The sequence below is a fragment of the Scyliorhinus canicula genome, chromosome 14 (genome assembly GCF_902713615.1).
Source record: "Scyliorhinus canicula chromosome 14, sScyCan1.1, whole genome shotgun sequence".
Lineage (NCBI taxonomy): Eukaryota > Metazoa > Chordata > Chondrichthyes > Carcharhiniformes > Scyliorhinidae > Scyliorhinus > Scyliorhinus canicula.
In genome coordinates, this window is record NC_052159.1 from 69868214 (window position 1) to 69889818 (window position 21605).

The 21605-nt window shown below is 42.9% G+C and overlaps 1 protein-coding gene across 1 annotated transcript in view; it reads right to left on the bottom strand.

Annotated features, from left to right (window-relative positions):
- Positions 1–21605, bottom strand: part of LOC119977336 (PC3-like endoprotease variant B) — a 1015536-nt gene that overhangs the window by 84307 nt on the left and 909624 nt on the right. The window contains exons 14-15 of the mRNA XM_038818121.1: positions 8682–8792; positions 2881–2974 (exon numbers count right to left, since the gene is read on the bottom strand). Coding sequence (XP_038674049.1) covers positions 2881–2974; positions 8682–8792 — 205 coding nt within the window. The remainder of the gene's footprint in view (positions 1–2880; positions 2975–8681; positions 8793–21605) is intronic.

Sequence of the window (21605 nt, forward strand, 5' to 3'; positions counted from 1 at the left end):
CATTAGGGACACTCTGGATGATGAGTACCGGAGTGCTCCTCCTGTCCTCATTAGGCAGCAAAAACTCATAAGAACATAAGAACTAGGAGCAGGAGTAGGCCATCTGGCCCTTCGATCCTGCTGCACCATTCAATGAGATCACGGCTGATCTTTTGTGGACTCAGCTCCACTTTCCCGCTCGAACACCATAATCCTTCATTCCTTTCTTTTTCAAAAAAAAACTATCTTTATCTTGAAAACATTCAATGAAGGAGCCTCAACTGCTTCACTGGGCAGCGAATTCCATAGATTAAAAACCCTTTGGGTGAAGAAGTTCCTCCTAAACTCAGTCCTAAATCTACTTCCCCTTATTTTGAGGCTATGCCCCCTAGTTCTGCTTTCACCCGCCAGTTGAAAAACTGCCCGCATCTATCCTATCTATTCCCTTCATATTTGTATATGTTTCTATAAGATCCCCCCCCCCCCGCATCCTTCTAAATTCCAACGAGTACAGTCCCAGCCTACTCAACCTCTCCTCGTAATCCAACCCCCTCAACTCTGGGATTAACCTAGTGAATCTCCTCTGCACATCCTCCAGCGCCAGTACATCCTTTCTCAGATAAGGAGACCAAAACTGAACATAATACTCCAGGTGTGGCTGTACTAACACCGTATAGAGTTGCAGCATAACCTCCCTAGTCTTAAACTCCATCCCTCTGGCAATGAAGGACAAAACTCCATTCGCCTTCTTAATCATCTGTTGCACCTGTAAACCAACGTTGTGCGACTCATGCACTAGGACACCCAGGTCCCCCTGCATAGCAGCATGTTAATATTTAATCAATTAAATAATAATCCCTTTTGCTGTTATTCCTACCAAAATGGATAACCTCACATTTGTCAACATTGTATTCCATCTGCCAGACCTTAGTCCATTCACTTCAACTATCCAAATCCCTCTGCAGACTTCCAGTATCCACTGTACTTTTTGCTATACCACTCAGCTTGAGGCTGACCAAACATTTACTTGATGATGACTCTGTTTGTGTCATGGCTCTCGCTATACTGGTGCTCCTCAACCATTTTAGGATTTTGCATTTGTGTCGGCAGCCACTTATTTATAAGGTAGTCATTGTCACCCAGCTGTCATCCTTCTATCCTGAGAACTTGGTTGGCAGCTGGGAGTTCCTGAGTATGTAGGAATCATGTCTGCTCCCTAAGTACCTAACACAGACCTGCTCATGGTCAAACACCAACTGCGTGTTCAGTAAATGGTAGCCTTTATTGTTAACAAATGCCCCAGGCTGGCCTGCTGGTGTCTTTATGGCAACATGGATGCAATCAATCGTGCTGAGCACCCTCGGGAAACCTCCAATAGCTGCAAATCCTCTGGCTCATTCACTCTGATTATTGCAGTCAGTGGTGAAGGAGATGTATTGTCTTGAAAGTCTAAACATCACATCTGTGAAGGCTTTGATGCAATGGTACACTGCAGGCTGTGTTATGCCACAGATTTCATCACACACAGTATGAAGTGAGCCTGAGGGAAAAGATTTCAGAGCCAAGGTGACTTTTGTGGCAAATCACATTTGATGTCTCCCCACACAGTTCAACGCTATCTCTTTGGCCGGCATCTTACAAATTGAAGTTACGGTCACTCTTGAAAGCTGGAGTCTGCTTAGACAATGTGTCTCTGCCAGCTGCAGATAGGGAGATTGTGTGGGTAAGGCCACTGCCCATAGCTTTGTGGCTGCTGCTACCTGCAGTCAGCAGTCCCTTCTTTCTCTGCTGGTAGTGGTCGCTCATGGTTGTACCTGCTGCCTCCTCTCCTTCTCATTCTCTTCCTCCTCTCCTCCTCATTGGAGGATGTATGTCCCCAAATTCCTCAGATCAGCATTGCTGCAGTGTAGCTAAATCACAAGTCATCAAGTTTGCGGACAAATGAATGGTTACAAACCTTGGTAATGGCCATGGATTACCTTCCAATTATTCCAAGTCAACAACATCTCAACAGTCTCTCCTGCTGAAATCACACACAGGCCCAACGTCAGCCTTTATATCTGCCCTGACAAGCAACCATGAAAAAAAAATTTCTACTTGGGATTTTTCATGCACTGGGAATGAATTATTGAAGCCAAAATGTATTACTGCATGAGGTTAGATTGCTAATGAGGTTACCTATCTGTTAATGATCTATTTGAAAATGGTGGGCAGGCTCCCAATTTTGCGGCCCACCCACCTCCAGCATTATTGCCCACCAGCGTGATGACACCAGGATCGCAATCCAATGTTATTACTCAGGAAATTACATCACCATGGAATGAAAACATTCCCTTTTACAGAAAGTAAAAACTTGACCCAATGAATCAAGTGACACTGGATTCGTTCCTGCATGAAACAAAATGTATGACTATCAGTCTCCTTGTTAGCAATCGATAAAAAGAAGCACAGGATAATTATAAATAAATATGACTGTTGTCTTGGAAATTTTAAATTTCTCAGTCAAAACATTTCATATCCTTAAACTCATCAATTTGCCCGCCAATGAAATGAGTGAAGACCAGTGCAGTTAAATACTTCACAAAACAGATTTTTGTCCATGTTGGCTCCTAAATACATTTTCAAACTTTGATTGGGTTACAGCGTAAACAGTTCTATTATTCGCCCCCATGACCAGAAGGTTGGATGTACTGCATTGCACAATTGTCCTGTTGTTGCACATCTGTCAGATTTAATATACAACATTAAATTTTCAACATAAAAAATTATTTGTTGGTGTTACACAAAGCATTCTGACCATGCACGACCAGGTTTATGTCAGCTACTGCCTGCTCCATTTGTTGGGACCTCATACAATATTGTTGGACTGCTGAAAATTGTGTTTGTTGGTGACTCTCTCACCTGTACATGCTCGAGTATGTCGATTTCATTCTCTGTACCCATGCACCCATTTGTTGTCAGATTCAGTGTCAGAGAACCTTTTACAGGAATAGCTCTAGAGGATTCAAGGCAATAGAGAGAGAGAGAGAAAGAAAACGCAATTTTAGAAAAACAGCATTATTTAAAGAAAACAAGGCATTCTCAAGTCACTTCATTGATGTCTACTTGTGACAATCAGCGATTATTATGATTAGGCTGAACAGATTCAGCACAGTCAGATGGTGTCCCTGCCTTTTTCCTGAATCTTTGAAACATTTGGTCTTGTTTTTTATCTCCTTTGGGAAAGAGGCCTGAAAGTGAGTTGCAGGTCAAGGCAATAATTACCTGCTGCTAGGGATGATATCTGATGGCATGTATTACCTTTGCAGTCATGCATTCTCCAGTCATTGGGGACTTCATGTTACCTATTCTAGTCACATCATTTTCTGCTGATGACAGCGTCATGCCTTCATCCATCACATTTACATTTCAAATGCCAGTCGGTTGGTATTGATTAATTATTAACAACGCAGGTCACTTGTGAGAATTATTAAGTCTCGATTCCAGATTATTGTCCCCTTGCATTTCCATACTCTTTCCTTTAATACGTACACATTTCAACATTGATTAAAGCTGCCTCTTAGGACTGATTAGATGAAACTGTATATTAATGGCAATAGCTAAATTACATCAACCATTGTTATGTATGATGAAAAAGCAAAGCTACTCCTGAATAGGGATGTTTCTTGGACAGTTGGCTTGATGGCATAGTGCATTAATATGTCATCAAAGTGGCAATGTCCATGTGTGCAATCACCCAAGAACAACTTTTTGATCTTGGCTCTTTCTGAGGTGATGAGGACTGCATTTTCGTAAAGATGGCGAGCCTCTCTGTTGTTTTGAAAATGGCTGCAGGGGCCCGGATCTGCATGTCCTGTCCCGGAACACACACCTACAATTTTCAGAGAGGTAAGGGGAATGGGGATGATTTCCAAATTTTGACCAATGTTATCCAAATTTCACATCCATGGTTTACAGATATAGGTGCCCACATAAAACAATAGCCACTTGCAGTCATGTCAGATTTTGTTGGCAATGAGTGGAAAACTTGACGTGTGCAGATAGGAGCACAGTTTCTTCAATAGTTGGGGAACCCTTTTGGAAATGTCAGGTAAGCTTTTGAATTTAGTCTGGGGACATCTTTTGGGAGGTCAGGTGCCCTTTGGCAATGGTAAGGTGCTCTTCGGGAGAGCTCAAGTGCCCTTTGGGATTGTTAAAAGTGGACATGAATGTGTGTAAAAAGTACATAATCCCTTTGGAACTATCAAGTTCACAGGCACTGTCAAACTCATTGGAGCTGTCAAAGGGAACTGTCAAGCTTTAAAGAATGTTTAAACTCGCCTTTAAATATTTGTGGGGGGAAACTGCAGTGTTTAAAATATTGGTGCTTGCTGTTTCATTCTGTGTATTGACATAAGGCTGAGGGTTCACAGCTTTCCATTATCATACTGCAGTGCCTCTCGGTTCATTGTTTGATTGACAGCTCTAAATGATTATAGACTCTTTGAAGTGGGACAATAAATTGCAGTGTTTGTTTTTATACGGGATTGGAAGAAGTTTTTTATTCTTTGATGGGATGTGGGCACGCTGGCAAGTCCAGCATTTGTTACCCATATCTAATTACCAATGGACTGAGTGGCTTGTTGGGCCATTTCAGGGTAGTTAAGAGTCAATCACATTGCTGTGGGTCCAAAGCCACATCTAAGCCTGGCCAGGGAAGGGCAACAGATTTCCTTCCCGAAAGGACATTAGTGAACCAGATGGGTTTTATGGCAAGCAACATGGTTTCGTGGTCATAGTGTTAGCTTGCTTTTAAATTCCAGCAGCTGCCATGGTGGGTTTGAACCGGTGTCCCCAGAGCATTAGCAAATATAGTGAATGGGTTTTTATCAATTAGAGTTTTTTTAATGAAATACTGAAGTCTTCAGTAGACACTTATTAACTTTACTTTATCTGATCTTAGCATGGGTTCTGAGGTGATATTGCCAATGGTGGATATTGAGCGAGTTGAAATTGTAGGTGTAAGGGTAAAGAATGGTGGTTGGTGTAATGGGTTGGCATGAGGTGGCACTAAGTTTACAAAAGGGGCTATGAATGGTTGTGGGCAAGTGGGGAGAGGAGCATAGGTTGGCATGAAGGGAATAACAGTGGAGTGTTTTATTTATTTGGTGTGCTCTGAACCGAATGTCAACTATGGCTCCGTTGGTAGAACTTGTGCTTCCACAGCAGAAGGTTTGAGCTCAAATACCATTCCAGAGACAAGAGCACAAAGCTAGGGTGACACTTCAGTGTTGCGCTGAGGGAGTGCTACATAGTCAGAGGTGCTGTGTTCTGGATGAGAGGTTAAACCAAGGCCCTTCTGCTCTTTCAGGAAAGTGTTAAAAACTCCCATGGCAATTCACTGAGTAAAGTTGGTGAGCTATCCCTAGTGTCATGGCCAAAATTTATCCTTGAATAAACAGCACCAAAAATTGATTATCTGGTTGATAAGATGGTTGTTTGCGGGAGCTAATTGTGCACAACTTGTTTCCTACATATTACAACAGTGATTACACGTTAAAAGTATTTTTATTGGCTGTAAAGAGCTTTGAGATGTACTGAAATCATGAAAGATCCATTTACTTAAAGCATCAAGTTTCCTACATTACAAGAAATAACCACACTTCATAAAACAAAGGGTGACTGAAGCAGATTCACTTTCAAAAGGGAGTTGGACAGATATTTGAAGAGGAGAAAACAATTGATCAAAAGCATGGGAGTGAGACTAATTGGATAGCTTTTTTTAGCAGTTTATAAGTGGTCAAATTGGCACCTTTGGTACTGTTGTATTGGAAAGGGTGTCACAGTAATTGTGCCAAGTTATTTCTGGAATTTATAATGTCTTGAGTGATAAGCAAAGGACACAGAGGTCCAAGATGCTGTGAAGTTCTTGGCTGACTACTGCACTGAAGGAATTCTAATTCCTCAGAAGCGGTACCCAGATTCGAAGAGCAAAATAAAAAAACTATGCTATCTGAGAAAACTAACAACAGTTGAGCAATTTCCTCCAAAAGGCAGGCGCATCCTCAAAATGCCAACAGTTTTGTTTGATTGAGGGGTAAATTGTAGTTGAGCCTGATGCTGTCCTGTACTTTTATTGCTGTGATAGTGGATAGAGATCAAGAAAAGGAATCCTGATCAATTTTGGCCTCTCGAACCCTGGAGCATTGAGATCAATTCCAATGCTTGGGTTGAGATAAGCCAACACAGTGCTAAAGTATCAATCTTGTGGCTTAATGCAGGTTTTTACTACCTGCAAATCTGTGGGGAAGTGGGAGGTGCGGATAAGTCTGATGTTCTGGCTATACTTACTTTAATAGTATCTCTGGCCTGGGTTACCTTGGTAACTGTAAGGATTTGTATACCATAAGGCTATTTAAAAAAATTTAGGTTAAAATTAGAATGCGTAAAAAAAACTTACTCAGGACCTATTTAAGATCAGAACAAATGATCTGATTATTTTCCACAAGAAAAGGGAATTCACAAGTCTTATCTTTTAAGATATTGGCAGATTTTCATAGTGATCTGCAGGATATATTATATTCATTACCTGTGATTAATATATACCTATATGTGTATGGACCAAAACTTACATTTGATCAACTTGACCCTCTTCCCCCAGAACCAGATCCCACAGTAACTTCTTCCTTCTTGAACCAGAAACAAATTGATCAAGAAAATTCTCCTGAAAACAGTTCAGAAACTCTTCCTCTCTTTATCTTTTGCACTATTATCCCAGTCTAGATTAGGATAATTAAGTTACCTATTATCACTACTCTATAGTTTTTGCACCTCTCTATAATTTTTGAGCAGCCTATAGAATATACTCAGTAGCGTGATTGTTCTCCTAATGTTTCATAACTCTAACCCAAATAGATACTGCCCTTGATTGCTCCAGGATATATTCTCTCTCCAGCACTGTAATGTTCGTCTTAATCAATACTGCCACCCTTTCTCCTTTCCAACGTTCCCTATTTTTCATGAACACCTTTTATCCAGGAATATTTAGTTCCTAATCGTGCTCTTTTTTGAGCCAGTTTTCCATTGCCATTTTATTCCTGTGTGATTATTTGCACATGCAGCTCACCAACTGTATTTATCACACTCCTCATATTCCCATAGTTGCAGTGTAAATCTATTTAGACCTTACTGCATTCCCTCTTAAGTCTGACCCCACCTCACTATTTGTGACTGGTGCTCTTGGTCTCGGTTCACCTTGTTTCTTCTTCCTAATGCTGTATCCTAGTTCCCATCACCCTGCCAAGTTAGTTTAAATCTTTGCCAACGGCACTGGCAAACTACCCATGAGGTCATTGTTCCAGGCTCTGTTGAGGTGCAACTCATCAGGCCTGGATTGGCTCCAGCTTCTCCAGAACCATTCCCAATATCCCAGGAATCTCCTGTTCCTATGTGCATGTGGCACCATGAATAATGAAGTGATTTCTACCTTTGAGGTATCACTTGCTGGGTATCTTGCTGAGCTCTGTAAAATCTGTCTACAGTACCTCTTTCTCCCCATGCCATTGGTACTGATGTGGACCTGGATCTTTGACTGTTTATCCTCCCCACCTCAGAGTATTCTGCAGCTGTTCAGTGACATCCTTGACCCTGATGTGGAGATGCCGGATGTTGGACTGGGGTGAGCACAGTAAGACGTCTTACAACACCAGGTTAAAGTCCAACATGTTTGTTTCAAACAACTAGCTTTCGGAGCACTGCTCCTTCCTCACCTGAGGAAGGAGCAGTGCTCCGAAAGCTAGTGTTTGAAACAAACATGTTGGACTTTAACCTGGTGTTGTAAGACTTCTTACTATCCTTGACCCTGGCATCAGGGAGGCAAAATACCATCAGGGAATCAAGTATGTGGCTGCTAAAATGTGTATCTGTTCCTCCTAACTATAGCGTCACCTGTGATTATTGTGTTCCCAGTCTTCCTCCTGCTCCACCATATAGCTGAGTCACCTGTGGTGCCATGGCTCTTACTACACTCCCCAGGGGAATCATCACCCTCACCAGTACGGAGTCTGTAGGTTAATTAAGGAATGCCAACATAGATTTGTTAAAGGCAAATAGAATCTTGGGCTTCATAAAGAGAGGCACGTGGTGCAAAGACAAGGAAAACACTGGTTCAGCATCAACTGGAGCACTGTATTTAAATTTCGGCACCACACTTTAGGAAGGCTGTGAAAGCTTCAGAAAGGGCGCAGAAAACATTTATCAGGTTTGTTCCAGGGATGAAGGAATGTAGTTATGTGGCTCAATGGAGAAACCGGGGCAGTTCTTCCTAGAGAACTGAAGGTTGAGGGAGATTTGATAAAAGTGTTCAAAATCATGGAGATCTTTAGACAGCTAAAATGGACTGAGAGAAACTGCTCCCATTGGTGGAAGGGTCGAGAACCAGAGGACACTTATAACATTATTGACTTGAAGAAAGACGTTTTTACGCAGAGACTGGTTAAGATCTGGAATGCGCTGCCTGGGATTGTGTTGGAGGCAGATCCAATCGTGGTTTTCGAAAGAGAATCGGATAAGCACCAAAGGAAAAAAAAAATTCAGGGCTATGGGGAACGCAGGGAAGAGTGGAACTAACTGAGTTGCTCTTGCAGAGAGACAGTACCGACCCAACAGACCAAATGGCCTCCTTCTGTGCTGTAGCATTCTATGATTCTGTTTTGAGAACTTACCTTTGCAGTTCAGGGTCAAAAATAACCTCGCACTTTTTCTGAGGACCCAGGTCTTTCCATTTAAGGGCCGCCTTCAACATTCGCCCAGCATCAAGCAAACCAAATCCATACCTATTGGACAAAAAAAAATTCACATATTGAATATGAAAAGCTGGTGAAGAAAATTAACTAGAACCATACCTAACCAAGTAACAAGATATCAGTGCAAGACTGATGAAAAAGGCAGTGGAAAGGGTATGTGCGGACTCACACTTCTTGCTCCTTTGATTCACTATTACAGATGAGATAGTGGTTCATTTATTAAACAATAAAGCGTGTGTCGTGGTTCTCTCTTAATCACTGTTCCGTTTTCTGATAAATGGCACCTAACAGTTATTTGAAAGGGAATTTAAGAGACTATATTCAGTTAAACACGGATAGAGATTTTTATTTCCACCCTATTTGGGTCCATTGATAAAACAAAGAGGCTTTCTGTTTGTTTCAGCTGCTGGTCCCTCTTCACAGCCTCCAGTGATGCATACCAGAAAAACAGGCAATGTATTGGTGAGAAACTTGAAAACTAAAGACAGTTCATTAAGAACTGGAGGTTATCCACAATCCATAGTCACTCATCAGTTCCTTTTCTCAGTGTTTAAAATGCCATCAAATTATTTAAATTTAAAAAAGGAATTGGACACAAATGGAAAATATATCTCCTCAAATAGAAGCAAGTGTTTGGAATCCACTGAAAGCTGATTCCTGCTGTTTGCCGGCTGACCATCATGGCTCACTGGAGATAGGAAGGAAATGATTAATCGTGGGTGGGAACAGGAGGGAAAAAAATGAAGTAAAAAAAAAAGCCAGGAAGAATAATTCATTGAAAATAACGATGAAATAGCAGCGCTTTTAATTGCTTCCAAAGCATTTCTGACCCTAGGACGAATAAAGATTTTGCTTTTTCTCAAAGACAGAATGAAAATCCAATTTATATTTCGACCATGAAAATTCCCTTTAAAAGTATTAGTGAATTTTATTACTATGCACAAAGGAACACATTTAGAATCTCTGAAGCAGAAGCAAGTACTGGGTGTTCATTCTCCATTACATAGCTGAGGGCAAAAACAACGAGGTTGACTATCTGCGGCCCCTAACATTCTATGGCAGTGTCAGGTTGTATCTATCTGCGACTGTATTATCATTTCAGCAAATGTAAATTTCTACATGCGAGCTTGTGCATTTGGGAGCATATTTTAGGCACCGTACTGCCCAGGGATGTTGTAAAATGTGATGAGCAGTATAGATTCCAAGGGTCATGTTTCCACTTCCCTCCCAAGGAAGAAGTTCTGAGTGTTACCCTGCCCTCTTTGTAAAGAGGCCGGAATTTACCTGTAAATGTTTGATTTTCGTATTGAAATCAGGACACAAACTGGAATTGGATTATCAAGTAGGTTCCTCTTCTAGTATTCAGGGAGCAGTTGCACTTGTTTCCATTTGGTCTACCAATCCACTATTACATTGTCAGGTGGAATGCAGGAACTTCAGGCTCAGGGGTTCTTCTCATTGGCTACACCCCTAATTATGTCACTGACCATGTGTAGGGTAGACAGAGCCTCCCTCCCTGCACCCCTCCCCACAACTAGGCCAGAATTCTCCATCTGTTTGCTGGCGACTGGATTCTCTGGTTCCACCAACAGCGCAGCCCCGCACATGGGTTTCCCAGTGGTGTGGAGGGATTTCAATGGGAATTCCCACTGACAAGTGGCGGGAGTAGAGAATCCTGCTGCCAGCGAACGGCGCGCCTCCTGCCGCCAAGAACCACACGGCTAGGGGACTGGAGAATCCAGCCCTTAGTTTCAGGACAAACTCTAAGCGAAGGGCAGGTGTTTGCAATAGATACAGCAGCTGTACAGAAGAAGACAGTTGATTTTGACCCCAATAGATATGTGCTTTATTTACATGCCTTGATAGTTATATCAATGGAGTCATGATTTAGAGCTATGATAGGCAACCTAGGCTGGTGAGTGAGCAGCAGGAGTGGCCCTCTTTCACCTAAGTGGGCTGAAAGATTGAAATTGGACATGTTCACTAACTATGACCCCATGAATAGAATTGAAAACATTTTTAAAATGCTGAATATTTCATAACAGGTTATAGAAAATGCTCAATCATTCCTGCATTAATAGAACTGTCATCAACATAAAATAGTAGAATAAAACAAGAATTACACTTTGAATGGAGAGCAGGCACACGGCTCTCACAGTCAATGCTCTTTGGGCGGAACAGAAGTGGTTAGCACTTTTGATTCACAGTGTTAGGGTCCCAGGTTCGATTCCCGGTTGGGTCACTGCCTGTGCAGAGTCTGCACGTTAGAGCATAGAACATAGAACAGTACAGCACAGAACAGGCCCTTCGGCCCTCAATGTTGTGCCGAGCCATGATCACCCTACTCAAACCCACGTATCCACCCTATACCCGTAACCCAACAACCCCCCCCCTTAACCTTACTTTTATTAGGACACTACGGGCAATTTAGCATGGCCAATCCACCTAACCCGCACATCTTTGGACTGTGGGAGGAAACCGGAGCACCCGGAGGAAACCCACGCACACAGGGGGAGGACGTGCAGACTCCACACAGACAGTGACCCAGCCGGGAATCGAACCTGGGACCCTGGAGCTGTGAAGCATTTATGCTAACCACCATGCTACCCTACTGCCCCCAATGTCTCCCTGTTCTCCCATGTCTGCGTGGGTTTCCTCCGGGTGCTCTGGTTTCTGCCCACAAGTCCCAAAAGACGTGCTTGTTAGGTAATTTGGACATTCTGAATTCTCCCTCAGTGTACCTGGACAGGTGCCGGAATGTGGCGACTCGGGGATTTTCACAGTAACTTCTTAGCAGTGTTAATGTAAGCCTACTTGTGACAATAATAAAGATTATTATTATTACTTTACGTGCGTATCACTTCAGTCACACCGGTCTGAAATATCCTACCCAGATGGAAACCAGTGGAATGTGGTAGCCCTCTGCTACCATGAACAAAATGTCTCATGGTCAACAGTTAACAAAATGTCTCATGGGCCGCACTCAGAACCCAGATGGGACACACATGAAGTCCCAGGCCTACAACCGATTTAAAGTTTTGTGTTCGCCACTGAACGCCATGAAATGAAAGTAGTTTTCATCTGTTAATCTTATATATACTATTTCCGCCACATATAAAGTATTTTTACTCCTAAGGTTTGACAGATCATACCTGAATTCCGAGAAATCTATTGCATATTCAATATCAAAATGATCTAATAATCTAGTTTGAAAGCTAGACAATCTTCCATCCTCATTTTAGAAAGTAAAACCTACCTAAGTCTCCTGAAAGTTTGTCAATTATTTGGGGCAGATAAAAACTAATCAGGAATCAATGGAACCATCCTCCCTAACCAAACACTTCTGCTAGATGTGGAACTAAGAACTAATAAGAATAGGTTCAAAATCTGTATTGTGTCTCTGCTATTGAATCAGTGCTTTTCAATGTTCCTTGATGGGGCGAGATATAACTATTGTCCTTCTGGTGAAGGACCATTGATTTGACAAAGGAAGAGAAATAGTTGATTCAAAACAGCCTCATATTCTGGGAGAAACTTGTAGGATAAGAACAAATCACTCTGATCTTTTTGAAGAGTATTGTGTGTGGAAATGAGCAGGTAGGGCATTACAATGATCTCTGAGTTCATTGTTCCATTTCTTGACACTGTTTCAGTGAATCTCCTTACTGTATTTATAGCAGTGAAAGTCACAGTCACTGTTGTGTTGATTACTTTTTGCCATAGGGTCCTTTCAAGATCACAGTGGAGATTGCATTGGAATTATTCACAACACAGTATCCAATTTATTCAAGAGCAGATTTTTTTCTTAGTGTTTCCTTCATGCTTCATTCATTTTTACAGAAAAGAGGAACAATTGTCAGGGCAGCAGATGTTCTACCCTATTGCAGGATTTCCAATAGTGCAGGGTGTGCTTGACTACACACATGTTGAGATACAGACAGCCTTTGAAAAATTCATTGTCCTACATTAGCCGTGAAGTATTATACTCATGAAATATTTGGATAGTTGGTAATGCACAAAATATCACTGGGTTAATTAGTACAAAATTGCATGTTTTGTTTATATTAGACTACAACTATTGTTTGAGGATGGGCCCATTTTTAGGTAAAATTGCAGTCAACCGTAATGGGCAGCCAGATGGTTGTGGAACAGACCATTGGAATACAACAGTATAGCAAGTGCTGCCTGGGTGGATTTGGCAGCACTCATCATACTAGTTTGACTACTGTACAAAATCATTATTATGTGCTGCATATGACATGGTGTGGTAATAATGAAGGATGTGCTTTTACAAATGCATACAATGAAAATACAAGATGATGGTCCTCAATGAGTAGGCCCAAATGCTACTCTGCTGTCATTGTTTAGAGGTATGCTTAATCCAGTAATTGAAAATGCAGTTTTTTTGGGTTCATTTGTTTGAAGAATATTTTTTCGTTGACCTGCAGTCAGCTTTAAAATCACACAATAATTTTCAGGTATTAGTTCAGTAGGATTTCAGTTATAGCTTCGTGGATAGCACTCTGGCCCCTATACCAGATGGTTGTTGGTTCAATGCACACTCCAGAGACTTGAGTGCAACATCCAGGCTGACCTATCAGTTCAAGTGCTGAGGGAGCTGTGCATTGTTGAAGATGCCACCTATTAGATTAGATATTAAACCTGTCCATCCTTTCAGGTTCATATAAAAGAGTCCAGATGAGCTTAGGAGCTCTCCTCCTGTCCTGGGCAGTAGTTATCCCTGAGCCGATGGTGATAAAAGAGATGGACTGGTCATCATCACATTGCTGTTGTGATAAATGTAAGAAATTATCATGTTTTGCAGTAATGTTATTAAACCTGGGTTAAGACGCATACAGATAGTATGACTTCTAGAGTGGTGATTAAGGTGTCCTCAAAGTGAGGTAATTATTGATTTGCAGGTGAAGTGTTCTGCTACTAGATCTTGAGAGAGCTGTCTCACAGACTAGTCATGTCCTGTCCCACCGACAGGACAGACCTAGCAGCGGTAGCGGCACAGCAGGGGAGTGAGTTACCCCTGGAGTCTTCAACATTGACTCTGGACCCCATGAGGTCTCATGGCTTCAGGTCAAACGTGGGTGAGATAACCTCCTGCTGATTACTGCATACTGTCCACTCTCAGCTGATGAATCAGTACTCCTCTATGTTGAACACCACTTGGAGGAAGCACTGAGGGTGGCAAGGGCACTGAATGCACTTTGGGTATGGGACTTAAATGTCCATCACAAGGAATGGCTCGGTAGCATCACTGCTGACCGAGCTGGCTGAGTCCTAAAGGACATGACTGCTAGATTGGGTCCGTGACAGGTGGTGAGGGAACCAACAAGAGGGAAAAACATAAGACCTCATCCTCACCAACCTTTTCCAACTCCGCCGCCGCGCGCCCCCCCCCCCCCCCTCCCCCCCCCACCAACCTTCTAACTCGTCCTACTCTACACACACAAACAACATAGAGGGGAAAGGATGGTGGAAATGGAAAGAAAATATTCAAAAAAATAAAAGGATAAGGATCGATGTGTTGGGATGAGTTCCAGTCAATGGCTTTCTGAAGTTCAGGCTCTTGTTTTGGAACTTCTTCCTTCTAGGCTTGAGTTAATTGTCTCTGGAAAGGTTGTCTACCTTCTCTGCAGACTCAGCATCATTTTAGGTTCACACCAAAGGATGTGCCGGGCACTCACTACTTTCAGAACAATAGAGCAGTTTTCTTCAATTCAGCAAGCAGGAGAGAGATAGAGAGAGCGTTCCTTTCACTTACAAGGTCTGAACACTCTACCAAGTTCTCTCAGGAAGCATCACGCAGCATCAATCACTGACAACTATGAGGCAGAACACTGTCCCTGGCCAATCCACTGGTTGCCAGTTAACCAATCGAACCAACTCCTTCCTAAGATCCACCCAGTAACGAAGACCATAAGATACAGGAGCAGAATTAGGCCACTTGGTCCATTGAGTCTGTTCCGCCATTCAAGCATGGCTGATATGTTTCTCATCTCCATTCTCCTGCCTTCTCCAAATAACCCCGGATCCACTTATTAATAAAGAACCTATCTATCTCAGTCTGAAAGCAACTCAATGACTTGGCCTTGACAGCCTTCTGCGGCAATGAGTTCCACAGATTCATCACCCTCTGGCTGAAGAAATTCCTAATCTCTGTTTTACAGGATCGTCCCTTCAGTCTGAGCATATGCCCTTGGGTTCTACTTTCTCTTACAAGTGGAAACATCCTCTCCATGTCCACTTTATCTAGGCCTCTCAGTATTCTGTAAGTTTCAATCCCCCCTCATCCTTCTAAACTCCATCGAGTACAGATCCTGAGTCCTCACTGCTCCTCATATGACAAGTCCTTCATTCCGGCTATCATTTTTGTGAACCGCTTCTGAAGGCTCTCCAAGGCCAGCCCATTCTTCCTTAAATATGGGGCCCAAAACTGCTCACAATATTTCAAATGGGGTCTGACCAGAGCCTTATACAGCATAAGCAGTACATCCCTGCTCTTGTATTCTAGCCCTCTCGACATGAATGCTAACATTGCATTTGCCTTCCTAACTGCCAACTGAACCTGCATGTAAATCTTAAGAAAACCCTGAACTAGGACTCCCAAGTCCCTTTGTGCTTCCTAATTCCGAAGCCTTTTCCCATTTAGAAAATAGTCTATTCCCCTATTCCTCCAAACAAAGTGCATAACCTCACACATTTTCACATTGTATTCCATCTGCCACTTCTTTGCCCACTCTTCTAACCTGTCCAAGTCCTTCTGCAGCCTCCCTGCTTCCTCAACACAACATATCCCTCTACATATCTTTGTATCATCTGCAAACTTAGCAACAAGTAACAACTCAGTTCCTTCTTACAGATCATTAATATATATCGTGAATTTGTGGTCCGAACACTGAGCCCCGCAGAACATCACTAGTCATGAGCCGCCATCCTGAAAAAGTCTCCTTCATCCTTACTCTTTGCCTTATGCCAGTCAGCCAATCTTCTATCCATGCCAGTATTTGCCCGAACACCATGGGTCTTATCTTATTTAGCAGCCTCCTGTACAGCACCTTGTCAAAGGCCTTCTGGAAATCCAAATAGATCATGTCCACTGGCTCTCCTTTGTCTAACTTCCTTGTTACCTCCTCAAAGAATTCAAACAGATTTGTCAGGCATCATCTCCCCTTGACGAATCCGTGCTGACTCAATTCTATTTCACCACAATCTCATCCTTAATAATAGACTCTAAACCAGACCCAATGGTGGCGATCTTTGGGGTATCGAAGAGGTGCAGGGAAGAGGGGCCGACGTTGTGGCCCTCGCTTCTCTAATTGCCCGGTAGAAGATTTTGTTAAACTGGACAGCGGATATGCCACCGGGGATCTTATATGATTTTCTACAATTTGAAAAGATCAAGTTCAGGGGATCAGAGGTCGGATTTGAGGCATGGTAGGAGTTGTTCATGACAATATTTGAGGAATTGTTCATCCTGAGGTGGGGGATGGGGGGGGGGGCGGTAAAATATACAAAATGTAGGCTATTGAATGTGTCGTATATGTTACCGTTCTTGTTTATACATGTTGATAATAAAATATATTTTTAAAAATAATACTCTAAAATCTTACCAACAACTGAAGTCTGGCTAACTGACCTATAAGTTCCCGTGAGCAAGCCGCCTCATGTATTTCAAGGAAAGCCTGTGGAAGTCTGAACCTGGGGTTGAGTGTTTGAGTGGGACTGCAAGTCTGTGAGATGGCCAGCGGAGAGATGATAATTCCACGTCTCCCCAAGATAAGTTGTCAGGTTTGGCTACTTTAAAGCCCATCGCACTACACTGCATTCCACCCCCCCCCCCCCCCCCCCCCACCGTCCAACCGACACATGCCAGACCCCCTGCTCTTACCGTGCCTGGGGGTCACCCCCACCCAACTCTCACCAGTAATAACTTCCCCTCCCCCTCCCTGCCTACTTGGTTGCGAGCACCCCATATCGCTCCCAGTTCCATGGTTAAAGTGTCCCTTATTTTATTTCATAAAAGTTGGTCAGCCTGACCAAAAGACTTAGCCCTATCATTTAGCTTAATGAATGGCAAAGGTAGGAAATGCAGCTGGTTAAATTATTATTAAGCTAGCTTTCTCCTCCCAGGTCTGCAATGATTGCCATTTGGATGCCAGTGTCAACAGTAGAGCCACTATTATGGGCAGCACGGTAGCACAGTGGTTAGCATTGTTGCTTCGCAGCGCAAGGGTCCCAGTTTCGATTCATAGTTTGGAGTTTGCACATTGCCCTGTGTCTGCATGGGTTTCCTCCGGGTGCTCCGGTTTCCTCCCACAAGTCCCAAAAGATATGTTGTTAGGTCATTTGGACATTCTGAATTCTCCCTCTGTACCTGAACAGGCACCGGTGTTTCGCAACTAGGGGCTTTCCACAGTAACTTCATTGCAGTGTTAATGTAAGCCTACTTGTGACAATAAAGATTATTATTAATTTGCAGTCAAATGAAGAATTTTTCTTGACAGAGGCTGATCCAATTTGTTGGCATATTTTGGTCCCTGTACAGAACATCATGTTCAGCTATTTGTGTGATCAATGTGAGAACTTTATATGGTACTTATACTAAGGAATTCTAACATTCATCAGCCAAGTAACTAAACCCGTTTCTTAATTATTATGAAACTAAACAATGTGAATGAGGTTCAGCCTTGTTGCCAAATAAACTCCTTCAAAAGTAACAAAACATCCTGAATTTGCACACGCCCTGTCCCACCACCACAATGAATGGCAATGTATGTCACCATTCTAACTTCAAGTTGTATTCTGAATATTGCAGAACAATCCTGAGTGCGCTAACAGCTACACTAACAACCAATTTAAGATAATCAGTTGAACTTGTAATGTGGCTCAAATATATTTTCTTGAAGTGACCTACAGTCATACACAGGAACACATTCTCAGCAAAAAAAAGGAACACAGAATCATTAGAATAGAAAAATGATGGCCTATCTTGTCCATGCCAGCCCGAGGACACCCAGGTTCCCTTTCTAATCCCACCTTCCTGCACCCGGTCCATATCCCTGTATCTTACAACACTTAAGCATGTTCAAGCCTTGCATCTTTTTTGAATTACTCATAAGCTTGGAGAGCCTATAATTTCCCATTGCTTTCTCCATGGCAACATCTTGATGAACCGAGTCTGATCAATTCAAAAATGCTGTGATTATTTGAAATTTGGCATTCTTGCATTTGTCCTGATGAAATGAAATGAAATGAAATGAAAATCGCTTATTGTCACGAGTAGGCTTCAATGAAGTTACTGTGAAAAGCCCCTAGTCGCCACATTCCGGCGCCTGTCCGGAGGTAAAAAGCTTTGGCAAAATGTTTCTATTTTTAGGAATACTGCATATCGCTTCACAATATTAGGTTCCATCAGGACATAGTATTACAAGTCGGGATTTATCCATTTATTAAGCTGACATTTAAGCCTCCAAGCTGAACTTCGGTGTGGGTTCATTGGGGGTGAGCAGAGCAAGCTCATTCCATATTCGTCTGGCCATGCTGGGGACAATTTTAACTCCTGGGCTCCATTACCATCTTTCAGTGTGTCTTCTAACTCATCCTGCTTGGAATTCAGATGTGGCCAGTGGGCAAGAAAAGGATTTTGACTGGAAGGAGATTGTTGCCAGGGCGTAGTCCCCGGCAGTAAGCTAAGTTATGAGTTAATGTGCCTTTGCACAGTTAATAGGGCATTTCAGCAATCTTATCATCTACAGTATCTACATTAACAAATGGTTCTAGGAAAACGCTGAGAACCATGCGTCTGAATTTCTGCCATCATCTGCCAATTTAAATTAAGTTTCAACTATATGTTCATCAAAAATCACTGATAAACAAATTTTTGCTTATTCCAAAGATATGACAAAACAATTTAAATTGTGTTTCATTGTACATTGTACCACATTCGTATGAAGCCAGTGATGTTTGACACTTCTGGCTTTTCCCTCTTCTTAAACAGAAACCAAAGGTTTAATTTTCCCAGTCCATTGGTGGCTGACAGTTTGTCGTATATAATTGGAGCAGAAGTCAGCCATTTGGCCCGTTGAGCCTGCTGTCATTCATTTGATCCCAATTGATCCATTTGCACTTTTAATTCCACCTTCTCCTCTACCCCCAATAACATTTGATTTCCTTGCTGAGCAAGAATCTATCAATCTCCTCCTTAAAAATGTTCATTGAGCCCTCCTCCGCTGCCTTCAGAGTTCGAAAGCTGCACAACCCTCAGAAAAAAAGGCCATCCTCCTGCCTTCATTGTATACCGCCAGCAGTGGGAATTTCGTGTGGCCAATTGAGCCACTTAAATAGTCAATTAAGGGCCAATTCCTGCCTCTGTGGGTATTTTCCCCACCTGGGAGGGCCCACTGCCATGTGGGGAGACCTCCGAGTAAACCCTGGCATACTCCCAGCAGGTTCGGGGGAGCAGAGGCTGGGTGGCCCACCATTGGGCCCTATGGTGGCAATTGCCACCCTCAAGACATTGGTGCACTGATGCTCAATGACCACCCCTGCCCTGAGTCTGCCTGATGCTAGCTCCCCATAATCGCATTTAGCTGCTGGTGGCACTGTTAAGGTTGCTGGCTCTCTGATTAGGCCGTCAGCATTTGGGGGACGACCACTATCATTAATTGGACCACAGCCCCGGTGATGACTGCTGTCATCAGTCTGCCACACCAGAACCCACCTGTGGCCGAAATGGGGCTGACTACCACATTTGGCTTCAGCAGTGGGACATCCACACCACCTGTATAATCCAACCTAAAGTTTGCTAAAGATGTTTTTTGTGAAGACATTGCCACCCACACAGAAATTTCCCCATCTATGTAAGTGATTCCTTCTGGTCTGCAGATGTTATCATGTGCTACAGTCTATAAGTTGGGCTGGAGTGCAGTCAATTCCAGCCCCACATGATGTTGAGATGCAACACAAGTGAAATTAGGTGTTATTTAAAAATACCTGTCACATAATTAAACTGACAAAAGTGCAATTGACTGCCTAATACTCTTTTCCGAACAACTCCCTTTCCAACTCGCCCCACTCTACATGCACACATATGCACCGAAAATGTGGTTGAGAGGTAAACAAAATATCAATACAAATAAAATGATAAAGAATCTTTGATGCACTTGGATGTCTTCCAGTTAAGATCTTTCTGGAGTTCAAGCTTTCATTTTGGTACTTATTCCTTCTCAGTTTGGGATGGTTTTCTCTGGTAAGGTTGTCTATTTTCTCTGTAGATTCAAGATCATTTCAAATTCATAGTAAAGATGTGCCAGGCAATCACTGGATTTAGAACAATAAAGCAGTTCTTTACTTCAGTAGCAAAAGACAGTTCCTTCACCTTTCAAGGTCCAAACACTTCTGCCCAGCTCTCTCAGAAGGATCATGCAGGAATCAATCACTGACTGTTGTCAGGCTGAACACTCTCCCTGGCCAACCCCCAGGTCGCTAGTCACCCAATCGGACTGACTTACCCCAATGTTGGTTGTTAAGATTCAACTGATGATGACGAGCCTGTTTTTTCCTCTCCAAAATGCAAAAACTGGAACTCACTGTCCTGACCAGCAGGTTGCTTCAGCTGGAGTCTACCAACAGATAGAGTTACTTTAAAAAAAAATTTCTTACTCTTCATTTCCCTCCCCTCTCAACAAAAATTATGAGGTTACTCGTGATTTCACTTTACTCTGCATGTTAGGGGCTGGATTCAATGCAGCTCGTTGTGGCAGTAACCATAGCAGCCAGGCCACATAATTGCGAGAGAAGCCCCACCTTAGTCTCCCGGCAGCTGCAAAAACTCCGAAGATTATGTCAGAGACTGGGTGGGGCTGATGCATCGTGACTGGCTGCTGGCAGAAGATTGTCAATTAAGTTAATTAATGAGCCAATTGACACCTATTGTCCCTAAACGCACCGCAATTTAGTCATGGTTCAGGGATTAAGTGGAAGCCACAGGCTTTCTGCACTTCCTGAAGGCCACCTAGCAAAGCTTGATGGGTTCACCCGTGGCCTTTTGAGGAGATCTCTCTGATTGAGGGATAGAACATGGAGAAAGGTGGATGGGCATTGAAAGTCACCTCTGCCTTTGCACAACCTGCCATCAACCCCACCCCCCACCTACCCCATGATCCCAGCCCTGCGATTTCCATTTTCCCTCATACACCTTTGGCATGGGGGCCTGTCACCATTACTGGTGGGTGCACTGCCAGCAGCTGCCACCGCTACCAGTCATACCCCCTCTCCACTTCCTGCATCAAGGCTTCCAATACAGCATTGAAAAACCTTGGAGCATGCTCTCTGCCATGCTGTGCAATTTTTGTGTCTTTACCACATCAGTACCATTTTTATAATGACTTCCAGGACTTGCTTCAGCCAGAATTTCAGAGACGCAGGCTGGCTTTCAGTAATGCAGACTAGTCTCAAATTGTGTTGGAGCCTGCACGAGCCTGTACCCTCTGCTCAAGCATGCTTGCTTAATGTTTGCTGCATGCTACAGTTATTTCAAATCAAGTTTATGTTGTTTGCATTGGAAGCAATGTTGGATCACATATTGAAATCCGTGGAAGCTCTTTTATGGCTACAATTGGTAAACGAGATGCTAATGGTGGAAAAACCGACAACGGTAAATTCGGCATAGTCCCAGATGACTTTGAGGGGGAGAGCTGACTGGTGGCGATTTAACCATACCCCAGGGAAATGTGTGGGCTTCCTTAATGTTTATAATTTAGAGCTCAGGTTTGCATCCACCAAGCTGAAGAATATCCCCAGGAAGTGGGTTTCAAGCATTAGGCGACA